The sequence below is a fragment of the Leptodactylus fuscus genome, chromosome 8, assembly GCF_031893055.1.
Source record: "Leptodactylus fuscus isolate aLepFus1 chromosome 8, aLepFus1.hap2, whole genome shotgun sequence".
Taxonomy (NCBI): domain Eukaryota; kingdom Metazoa; phylum Chordata; class Amphibia; order Anura; family Leptodactylidae; genus Leptodactylus; species Leptodactylus fuscus.
Window position 1 is genome coordinate 63,092,663 of NC_134272.1, and position 12,414 is coordinate 63,105,076.

At 41.9% G+C, this 12,414-nt stretch overlaps 1 protein-coding gene across 1 annotated transcript in view; it reads right to left on the minus strand.

Moving 5' to 3' along the window:
* Window positions 1-404: 404 nt before the first annotated feature.
* Window positions 405-12,414, minus strand: part of FRZB (frizzled related protein) — a 35,963-nt gene continuing 23,953 nt past the window's right edge. The window contains exons 3-6 of the mRNA XM_075283828.1: window positions 7,988-8,053; window positions 4,538-4,742; window positions 1,147-1,210; window positions 405-893 (exon numbers count right to left, since the gene is read on the minus strand). Coding sequence (XP_075139929.1) covers window positions 798-893; window positions 1,147-1,210; window positions 4,538-4,742; window positions 7,988-8,053 — 431 coding nt within the window. The 3' untranslated portion in view covers window positions 405-797. The remainder of the gene's footprint in view (window positions 894-1,146; window positions 1,211-4,537; window positions 4,743-7,987; window positions 8,054-12,414) is intronic.

The window sequence follows — 12,414 nt, forward strand, 5'->3', positions numbered from 1 at the left end:
TAAGCAGCTATTTTCTCGTGGCCGGCGGACATGCGCAGTTGGCTTTGCCCTAGGCCTGAGGCCTAGAAGTCTGAAGCCTGCGCCGGAAGAAGACGTGAGAAGGGGACATTGCTGAAGAAGATGGAGGCGACGCTGGAGAGAGTTTTCTCGCAGCAATGGGGACACCCCTAGGCGAAAACCGTGATTTCTACGGAGTGATGCCGCAGAGAAGACATCTAAAGGTAGGAGACGAATAGCCTTTCTTAAGGCTATTCCTACGTGTTAGCGAGAAAATATTCGATTTTAATGGTAGAATCCCTTTAATGCTGTAGACATCCTCATACGTCGCAACTTCTTGTCTTTCCCTTCACTCTTCATAAACTCTGTTATAAATTGACACTGCTTATGTCAATTCATAACCCCACACTGAAATGGCTGACAACAGGGAACAATATAGATTGCATTCAACAAGTGTGTACCTGGAGATCAGACGGTCTTTAAGTTTAGAACAAGCAATCACAACTAGTAGATCAGAAATTTATTGAACATGAATTCTTTCTTTGTTTCTCATCCACTGAGTTGCCTTATTTCTTACAAATAAAGAAAACTTTAACATCTCTAGAAGTGGAATAAATCTATTGCTTAGTAATCCGTGCAAATATAAAAGAGGGGAAAAAAACTACAATCGACTACAATATCTTGTAATAAACAATAGGTTATAACGTGCAATAGTGCAATTTCTTCTTTGCTGCTCCAACAATGCAAATCTTTGTATAAAAGTCCACAGAGTTTTATATACTGTACATTGTTCCGTAAGTCTAGCTATGCATTTGTCTTGAGTTGCTGTTTTTATTGGCATTTTGTGCAACGGGAGATTTGCTTTTCCGTGGGCGACGCAGTTTCTGATCCCAGCGCTGAAAAATAGAGAAGAGAAAAATCAAAATGGTCATTATACTAAAATTTTTACAAAAATTTGTGTAAGCTGCCCTTGCTCCAAAGAGATGAGCAACCATTTCTAGATGTAGAAATAAATGATAACGGTATATAGGGGTAGTTTTGTCATTGTTCACCCACTGTAGCAGAGTTTGCAGATTTTTAGTTGGGGGAATAAAGTGACATTCAACTATATGCAGCACTTGGTAGTCTAATCTTTCTTCATAGTCTTACCTTAACTTTTTTTGCAAGACGATCCCTCCATTTTTCTGCAAGAGAGCCTTCCACTAGTAGAAGCCTGTTTAAGGGAATAATGGATATTTATATTTATTTCCTTGATAGTAATGTGTTATGGTCAACATAATAAAATTAATGTCCACTTTTAAACACCACAATATTTCTAAGCTCAACATGCTGTAAAGTGTTACTCCAATTATACAGCAGCTATTCATAAATAAATAGTAAAGTTCAATATAAGAAACTTTGTAATATATCTTGCTAAAGAAATCTGTTTCTTTTCCCCTTACACTGTTCTTCTCTCTATCTTCATTCATACTGTTATCTCCAGATTCATACTGTGTACTCAGCTCACATACAGATGTCCATGGAGAGGGGAGGGTGAGGAGGAGGCTGCTGTCAGCTAGCTAACCATGCAGTGGTACAGCCCTGTCTTGAAAGATAGGTGTGTTAACAGAGCTCCATAAATGAGCAGAGCTTGCTAGGGGCTGTTTTGTGATTCTTTTCCAGCAGTCTCCTCCTCCCCCTCCCCTCTCCAGAACCTGATAAGTGGAAAAGGAATCATATTTCTATAATGAGATGTATTACACAGTTTCTTATATTAACCTGCACTATTTATTTTTATGAAAAGTTGCTTTATAACTGGAGGTACCCTTTAAATTTCCACTTGAACGGGGGCAACACGGCGGCTCAGTGGTTAGCACTTCAGCCTTGCAGTGCTGCAGTCGTGGGTTCGAATCCCACCAGGAACAATATCTAAGGAGTTTGTATGTTCTCCGTTCCGTGTTTGCGTGGATTTTCTCCCATTCTACAAAGAAGACATACTGATAGGGGAAAATGTACATTGTGATCCCTATATGGGGCTCACAATCTACATTTAAATAAAAATAAATTTCCACTTGAATATTTCACCATCTGTTCATATCTGCCTTCGGGTTTCAATTCGGGGAGTCTGCTTGGGGACCCCCTAAACAGAAACCTATATGAATAAAAAAGCAGTTACGTAAGGAAACCCATGGACACCATAGACTATAAATGAGATCTGTGTGGTTTCTGCTTGGTTTCCACACAAAACATCCAGAGAGGAAAGTCCTGTAAGTAGCAGACCTCCTATTGCCTATAGGAGAAACCAGTAGTGTAAAATGTCCCCTTTGTATTGTTGGAGCCTGGGCATAGTGGTTCAGCGGAAAAATCCACATTATTTTCTGCCTCTCACAAACACCATTACAAATAGAGAGGCTAAGCAAATGCTAAGCACGTGCATGGTTTTCAGCCACATCATGTAAACAGGAGTTTTTACTATGAGGTTCACATTAGTGTAATATATTTTATTACCAGAATAACATAAAATGACTGCAACAGTCAAAGTGTGTATATGGGGTAAATGTATGAATATACCACCAAAAGAAAGGCTATACACAATATCACAGCAAATCGTCTGGTGTGTACGCTTCAGATGTACTGTATGTATGGAGCATTCTGATGGATGCCATACAGTACCATCCATTATCCGTAGGCACCCATTGTAAAAAATGTATACCGTATGGTACATGTGGAAAATATAGTCTGCTGCATATTTCTTTAACCCCTTCCCGCCGATGGCATTTTTTGATTTTCGTTTTTTGTTTTTGACTCCCCTCCTTCTAAACCCCATAACTTTTTTATTTCTCCGCTCCCAGAGTCATATGAGGTCTTAATTTTTGCGGGAAAATTTTTTCTTCATGATGCCGCCATTAATTATTCTATATAATGTACTGGGAAGCAGGAAAAAAATTCAGAATGGGGTGGATTTGAAGAAAAAATGCATTTCTGCAAATTTCTTACGGGCTTTGGTTTTACGGCGTTCACTGTGCAGCAAAAATGACATGTCCCCTATATTCTGTGTTTCGGTATGGTTCCAGGGATACCAAATTTATATGGTTTTATTTACATTTTGACCCCTAAAAAAAATTCCAAAACGGTGTTAAAAAATTTTTTTTCTAAAAGTCGCCATATTCCGACGGCCGTAACTTTTTTATACGTGCGTGTACGGGGATGCATAGGGCGTCTTTTTTTGCGGGGCCGGGTGTACTTTTTAGTTCTACCATTTTTGGGAAATGTTATTGCTTTGATCACTTTTTATTCAAATTTTTATCAGAATTAAAACAGTGAAAAAACGGCGGTTTGGCACTTTTGACTATTTTTCCTGCTACGGCGTTTACCGAACAGGAAAAATATTTTTATAGATTTGTAGAGCGGGCGATTTCGGACGCAGGGATACCTAACATGTATATGTTTCACAGTTTTTAACTACTTTTATATTTGTTCTAGGGAAAGGGGGGTGATTTGAACTTTTAATACTTTTTATATTTTTTTATATTTTTTTTACTTTTTTTTTTTTTTTTTTTTTGCATTTATTAGACCCCCAAGGGGTGTTGAACCCCAGGGGGTCTGATCACTAATGCAATGCATTACAATGCTAATGTAATGCCTCCTCATGTAATGCCTCCTCATGTAATGCCTCCTCATTGTAATGCATTACAATGCCGGAGGGGTTAATGCCTCCGATCGGTCCAGGGACCGATCGGAGGCATTAGAGCCGGTTGTCTACTGCTTAAAGCAGTAGACACCCGGCGGCTATGACGGCCGCCCGGCTCCCGGGCGGTCGCCATAGTTACAGACCCGACACGCGCCGTACTATTACGGCGCATGTCGGGAAGGGGTTAATGCACAGAGGTAGTGGAAACATTAATATATATGCCGGAGCCTTTTCCATCTCATACATTTATCTTAATGCATAGTAAAATTGTATAAATTTGTCTTTCCATTCCCTGCACGGGCAGAAGAGGAAGAAATTCATTAGAATAAAGCTGAGTTGTGAAGGATAAAAATATGAAACCCCTATAAATGTACATGTATCTGATCAGACTCATAAGGCTTCTATTTTCCATACATTAAATCTGAAAAGTTTACAGTATAATGCCAGTGAATGGGTTGTACAAAACCCCGTCCACATATAGCGGATTTCTCGCCAAGCCTATTATGTTATAGATTTGTCCCCGATTCTTTGTGTTGCGAATGATTACATTTTATGCCAAATCCCCATGAAAATTTACTGCAGAAATGCAGCTAAGCATAATGATATGTAAAGATATCTTGACGCTGTTCACATGGTCCGACGTGCACTCAGCTGTGAAAAAGTATAAACCCAAACATAATCTGTTTTCACAGACCCTCATAGACATGAGTCTATTGCAGGATCCATGAAAATATCCCAGAAACAGCAAGTTTTATTTATTAAGGGATCGGTCACACGAGCCATAAAAACAATAGGGAATAGATCATTGAATGTCTATGGGGCTCTTAGTACAATGGTGTCGAATGTCCTGACAACCCTGTTATGTATTACCTGGTGCGCTCCTTATCTTCATATCCCATTATTATGTACTCCTCATTGACCACCAGCTGGGGGCACAGACAACCCGAGTTTGTGTACAGGGTGACGGTATCTTTTGGAATGTTCACCAGAGAAGACTTCAGAATCTCCTTGACCTCTACGACTGCCGTGGCATCATGGCATTTCACCTTCACTTCTTTCACCTTTGCTCGAATTACTGAATAAAGCAAATGATAAATGAATATTAAGCCTAAATTCACTTATGGGGCACAGACTGGTTACTAAGGATACACTGCCGAGCAATTACAGCCCTTTAAAGAGGACCTTTCCTGTCCTCCAACATTAGCGGTGTTAGAGACTGCAAGACACTGTCAATGCGCTGAATTAAGAGCACTGTTAGCTTTGCCGGTATGTGCCCAGGTTGCAGAAAAAATGGTACATATAGTTTTGTCAAAGTTATGACTGCACTGTCAGAAGGGCTGGCCTTACAGCTCAGCGCCATTGCTCGGCGGTGAGGAACACTTCCCCTGATAATGCAAGACCATGGCAGAATACAGGAGGTGAGGGAGAGCAACTGGCAAAAGAGGCAGCAGGGATAAAGAAAGGGGCAGGAAGGGGAAATGGGGGAATAACTCAATACTCTGACGCAGCAGAGTCAAAATACAATCATGAATACAGTCATGAATATAACAGGTAAGTATTAAATGAACCAAAAAGAAAAAAACCTTGGTGAAAGAGAAGACTTCAAGTGAAAGAACAAAGTCAGGGAGACACAGAAGGGAAGAAGGAATGGAAATCGGCGGAGTAGTAGAAGTGATACCACAGGAGCCACGTCTGTTGATGCACTCTATCGTCTTGGTGAAGCTCAGCCATCATACTTTCCATAGAATGTAAGCTAAGGATCTCTTTAAACCAAGATAGGAGTGTGGGGGGTGTTGGGGACTTCCATAACCTAGGGATGACCACCCTAGCTGCAACTAACATGAACCCTATAAGTCTATGGGTGGGTTTCCTGAAGAAGATGGAAAGGAGGAACGTGACGGGATCATCTGGCAGATCGACCCCCGTAACCTGTAGGATAACTCAACAAACTCCGGACCAGAAGGGGCAAAGAAGGGGGCAACCCCACCAGATGTGAGCCATCGTACCGCGTTCAGTGTGACACCTTCAACACCTATCAGAAGTAGAAGGGTAAATCTCATGGGGGACAGCCGGAACCCTGTACCATCTAGAGAGTATTTTATAGTTACCATATATACTTGAGTATAAGCCGACCCGAATATAAGCCGAGACCCCTAATTTTACCACAAAAAACTGTGAAAACGTATTGACTTGAGTATAAACCAAGGGGGGGGGGGGGAAATCCACCATTGCAGATAAAAAGTCTGGTCATGTACATTGCAGCTTAGTAACTCCATGGGGATCATAGTAATAGCAGGTAACCCCATCATGTCCCTCACCAGGGGCGTAACTACCGTGGTAGCAGCAGTAGCAGCTGCCACAGGGCCCGGGCCATTAGGGGGCCTGGTGACAGCCGCTACCGCTGCGTTTTTTTTTTTTTTTTTTAAAAGTCCGTTACGGGCCCCATTCACTTGCCGATCCTGGCTGGGCCGGGATCGGCAAGTGATACTGCGGGGCCCACAGAGGCTATCATTATACTCGGGGGTCTTTGCAGACCCCCGAGTATAATGATCGGCGCACCGGGAGGGGTAAGGTAACATAAAAAACAGTGTTACTTACCTCTCCGCGATCCTGCCAGGCCTCCGTCATTCGTGTCTGACGTCACATGACCCAGGCCAGCTTCCCGGGTCATGTGACGTCTGACGTCATTAAAGCTGGACAAGAGCGGACAGGACAGCCGACAGGAACAGGTAAGCAACTGTCTCTGTTCTTTTAATGGTTTTAATCCCCCGGGTCTCCGATTATTATACTCTGGGGTCTTTTCAGACCCCAGAGTATAATAAATGTTTATAGGTGTCCACAGTGGGACATATGGGGACACTATGGGGGATAATACTGTGTGTGCAGGGGCACTATAGGGGTTAATACTGTGTGTACATTGGACACTATAGGGGTTAATAATACTGTGTGCATTGGACACTATAGGGGTTAATAATACTGTGTGCATTGGACACTATAGGGGTTAATACTGTGTGTGCATTGGACACTATAGGGGTTAATAATACTGTGTGTGCAGGGGACACTATAGGGGTTAATACTGTGTGTGCATTGGACACTATAGGGGTTAATAATACTGTGTGTGCAGGGGACACTATAGGTGTTAATAATACTGTGTGTGCAGGGGACACTATAGGGGTTAATACTGTGTGTGCATTGGACACTATAGGGGTTAATACTGTGTGTGCATTGGACACTATAGGGGTTAATAATACTGTGTGTGCAGGGGACACTAGGGGTAAATACTGTGTGTGCAGGGGACACTATGGGGGATAATACTGTGTGCATTGGACACTATAGGGGTTAATACTGTGTGCATTGGACACTATAGGGGTTAATACTGTGTGTGCAGGGGACACTATTGGGGATAATACTGTGTGCAGGGCTTACTAAGGGACATAATAGAGTGCGGAGGAGGGGGTCAGTCGAGGTCTTCGGCATCGGTTTGGGGAGGGGGGGCCCCATGTCAAAAGTTCGACACGGGGCCCCGCCATTCCTAGTTACGCCACTGTCCCTCACATTAACCCCCTGTGTGCCTCACATAAGAGTTATTGATTAGAGATGAGGGAACAGTAAAATATTTGATATTCGTTTTAAATAGCCCCTCAATATTCGACTATTTGAACGAATATCGAACCCCATTATAGTCTATGGGGAAAAAATGCTCGTTTCAGGGGATCCCACTCTTCGACTCAGGAGATTCACCAAGTCCAATATGACACCCCAGCAAATGATGCCAACACCCTGGAATACAACTGGGACAGCAGGGGAAGCATGTCTGGGGGCATCTAACATGCCCAAGTCACTGTATTATGTCAGGATTCCTGTCAGCTTGCGATTGCTGAGATGCAGCAGATCTGAGTGTGCAGCAGGGTTCAGCGGTTCTCCGGTCTAGCAGTGGTTCTCCAGTGTAGCAGTGCTGGCCGTGCACTCAGCTCGTCTGCATTTCCGGAGTAGTCGAGCTGAGCGCACGGCCAGCACTGCTACATCTTGGCATAGGAGTGCATTGACCAGCATTGATTGGCCGAATGCCATACAGAATACAGCATTCCGCCAAACAACGCTGGTTCTGCCGGAGGCCACAAAATATAGAACAGGTCCTATTCCTGTCCTATTTTGTGGCCCTGCTTCTGTGGCTCCTATTCATTTAATGAAAGAGGCTGTGGAAGCACGGCTGGTGCATGACATTCGGCGTGTCCCCCATGCACCGCCCATGCCTTTAATTCACAGCCAGTTGGAAGCACACGGTTATGCTAAAAGAGATAAATCTGTTTTGCCACTCACCATAGTTGTAGTTATTCTTGAGATAGGTCTTTTGCGAAGCTTTCATCGGCTTACATTTACAGTGTTCTGAAAAAAAGGAAAAGAAAATGGCATTAACACTAATATAAACAGTCACATAGACACCCTGCCATGAGGAGATTATATCATCTATCCTAAGACATATAGTTCTGTGCAAAAGTTTTAAGTAGATGGAGGGGGGAGGGAGGGAAAGTAAGAGAGCTTTGAAAACTGAAGAGTTAATAGTTTATGAATTAATAAAATGCAGAATGAACAAATGAGAAATTGAATCCCATCAGTATTTGGTGTGACCTTTGCCCTTTGCCTTCTATCAGTTCTTGGAGAACTAAGCCCAGATCTTCTGTAGATGTAGGTTTGGTCCAATCCTTCCGTCTCTTCATGTAATACCAGACAGACTGGATGATGATGAGATTCGGGCTCTGCGGGGCCGGATTATCACTTCCAGGACTCCTCCTCCAAAGGGCAAAGGTCACACTAAATACTGAGGAGATTTAGATTTCTCTTTTGCTCATTCACTTTGCATTTCATTAATTCACAAAGATAAACTATTAACACTTTTGTTTTTCAAAGCTTTCTTACTTTGCAGAATTTGCCTAAAACTTTTGGGAACTACATCTCACCTTTGTTCATTCACGTAATTGTGTTATGTATTTTCCCATGACCGGCTAAACTTTTGCACACTAGTGTATTTGTATTTATAGTCCTGCTCACAATTAATATTCCATTTAATTCCAAAGTTGTGATGTACAGCACTTCAGTCAGCACGTGACATTGAGCATGGGGATAATAACAGGGCTTTTCAGGACTTAAACATTGATGATCTGACCTTATAATATATAGATAATTCATTTATCATTTATGTCAGTCTAGAGCTCTGCCTAATTCAGGTACAGATACCATGCTACTAATATTATAAATGTGAAAGTTTGTATGTTTGTGTGTTTGTTACTCAATCACGCAAAAACAGCTGAATGGATTTGAAATTTGGCACATAGATAGTTTGTAACCTCGACTAACACATAGGCTACTTTTCATCCCAGTAAATGACATGGCTTCATGACTGTTATGAATTTATGTTCATATACTATATTACACTACTCCTGCAACAGCTTATCTCAGCTAATTGGAGGTTGCTGATACAGGCAGATCTGTTATCTCTATATGTAAGCACACAGATAACACTGAGTCTATTGTGTACAAGCATCTGCATATTATCTGATCTGCTCCAGGCTGATACATTGAGATAGGAAAATCCCTTTAATCCAAATTGGCAGTTTGCCAATTTTAAAATGCTGGGAAAAGAAAAATCTCATTTGTTGCAAAATTCTAAAACAACGAGAGCTATGAAGGTAGCCAGAAGTCAGTCTTCTCCTCAAGTGGAACTGAGAAGGATTGAGAAAGCTAGGCATCAAGCATCTTTTCGAGCAGCCGAAACACCAGAGCAGGCAGATCATCGATACCAACAACACTCTCATTATATGGCGTCACAGCAAGCTGCTGAGATGTCAGAACAATCACAGGCACGGTGCGAGGAACAAGTTCAGCGGCAGGCCAGCTTGAGAGCTGCTGAAATGCCGGAGCAGGCAGATCATCATTGCCAACAACACGCTCATTACATGGCGTGCCAGCCAGCTGCTAAGATACCAGAACAATCACAGGCACAGGGCAAGGAACAAGTTCAGCTGCAAGACAGCTTGAAGGCTGCTGAAACACTGGAGCAGGTGAACCATCGACAGCAGCAATTTGCTGAATATAGGTAGATCATCGACGCCAACAACACACAGAGGAAGTCGTGGGCAGAGGATAGTACTATATTATGCAGGGAGGTGCGGCAATTAGCTTGGTGAGCAATGAAGAGGTCATCAGTATCATAATCCCCAAAACCATATTTTATGCTTGTATTCAGCTGCTCAACCTGGGAAGTTATTTAATGAAAATCCCTGCACATAGCTTTTGTACTGATGTAAATCTTCAAGACAGTTTGGGATAGTAAGTGATCCAATAGAAAATTGGATGATATTACACCCATTTTACGCCCCGTACTTCCGCATTCAGCAGCATCGCTCTGTAAGATTGGGTGGTCAACAGCTTTATGGCTGAGATGTTGTCACTCCTAGATGGTCCATTTCAAAAAAATATCAATTACTGCAGACAAGGAAGATCTAGGAGATGAAAAATGTCACCAAGTCTCTTGTGACATCCTATGACAGTGCCATGTTGATTTCTTCAGTATGTCCCATCATTGTATATCTATGGAGACTACATGACTATGTGCGTGATTTTATGTGTTTGAGCCTAATAATATATGCTTAGCCGTATATCTCCACAAGATTATAGATGTACAGTACCATGCAGACAGCCTTGATGTTTGCAATTCTTCTCTGTATGGATGGGAAATGACAATGTAATTTACAGTACTATATGGCGCTTGCAATTTTATTGTTATTTTCGCTGCACTTTCACTGACCTCTTATCCCTATAGAAAAGCAACTCATTGAAATTCACTCAATGGTTACTGTGTCTATAGCGCTGTATCTGCCAGACGTTCTGCCAACATTTGTGCTTTCAAGAGCATGAATTGTGGTGTTTTTGCTCTATCACACATTCCAGGGCAGCAGCAGAGTTATCTGGTAATCCGTGTCTGATGCCAGCACAGAAAAAACAAAGAAAACCTAAAAGTTACATTAGGAAATTTGGGATTTGCAACCTACAGTCTTCTCTCCAAAGTCAAAAATGAAAAAAAAAAAATTAAATATATTGACCAGAATTAGAGATGAGTGAGTAGTATTTGGTCGAGTAGGTATTCGATCGAATACTACGTTATTCGATCGAATATAGCGTGTTATTCGACCAAGTACGAGTATTTCGAATACTGTAGTATTCGATCGAATAACGTAGTATTCAATACCTACTCGACCGCATACTGCTATGGGGCCCGTGGAGGAAGGGGACCCAGTGATGATTTTTTTTCTGTTTCCCAACACGAATTGACTGCATTTTCTTGCAGCTGCCACTAGGGGGAGATGAGTGTAAAGAGGTTTTAAAAAGGACCTATCACATCCTCATAGATGTGTGGTATTATATACCAATAGAAAGCGCGCTGTCAGCTTTTCCGGTATGTGTCCTAGTGCTGGAGATATGGAGTGTTAATTTTGGCACTGATATCTCCCCACTGTCAGAAAAGCGGGCCTTACAACTGACAGTTGTACTATTCCATAGCCTTGTACTGTCAGGGGGGCGTTACTCACGGCCCAGTGATGACACTGAACTGTAAGGTCCTCATTTCTGACAGTGGGGAGATATCGGTGCCAATATCTCCAGCACTGGGGCATTTACCGGTAAAGCCTACTGCAAATCTATGAAGAAGGTCCTCTTTAACAACTTCCAATTAATTCAACAGTAGCTGTATTCATTCCTATGCATTGAGCTCCCCCTTGTGGTGGCTTCAGGTATCAAGCACTTGGAGCTGTATAGAGGATAATTTATTAATGTATTTATCATTCCAGTTGTCTGATGTAAATATATTAAAAAAAACATGAAGGCTGATTCATACAAGGCATATTGGATGCAGTACAAAGCCATAAAATTGCAATTTTTCCCGTTTGTTCACGCTTGCCAATATTCTTAAGTGTGAGTAGGGAGAAAGCCAAATTTACTTGTGCAAATAAAGGTTTAATGGCTGCAATCTATGCCAGCCCCCAGCTATCAATATCTCAGGGACCACCTGAGATGCACCAAAATTATTAAGAGGCAGAAACGATGTTCACTCCAACACAGCTGTTTATTATGACTGGCATACTATGGCCAAACCAGAACCTTCTGCAAAAGAAAAGGAGAACCATCTGCAGACCCTTGTTTTGGCATTACTGCCCCTCAGGACAGAGAAGGCTACTGGTTGGCCAGATAAAAGGCCTTTGATCCAGTTCTCCAGAGATAAACACCATTGGGCAGTCACTAGATGTATTTCAATAGGAGACTATAACATGCACTACAGTGTACTTTTTGTGCAGTATTTCTTCATTTTTGGTGATTTTTGTGGGTCTGTGGCTTTCAATATACAACATGTCACATATTTTTAATCAACAAATAAAAACACATGTATAATGTGTAAAAATAAAAAGACACCATCCAAGAAATTCATGCTATTTTTTTGGAAGCCACAAAAATGGCACAAAAAATGTGCATATAAAGGAAGACGAAACCATCTAGACTCAGTGTCCATTTGGATCATATGTACTCCATGTGCCGCTATATAATCCTTCCATATGGCAAGTATTATGGCAGAGGTGTAACATGAAGCTCCTTGGCCCCAATGCAAAATCTTTAACATGGTCCCGTATATACTCGAGTATAAGCCGAATCTTTCAGAGCAGTTTTTGTGCTGAAAAAGCCCCCCTCGGCTTATACTG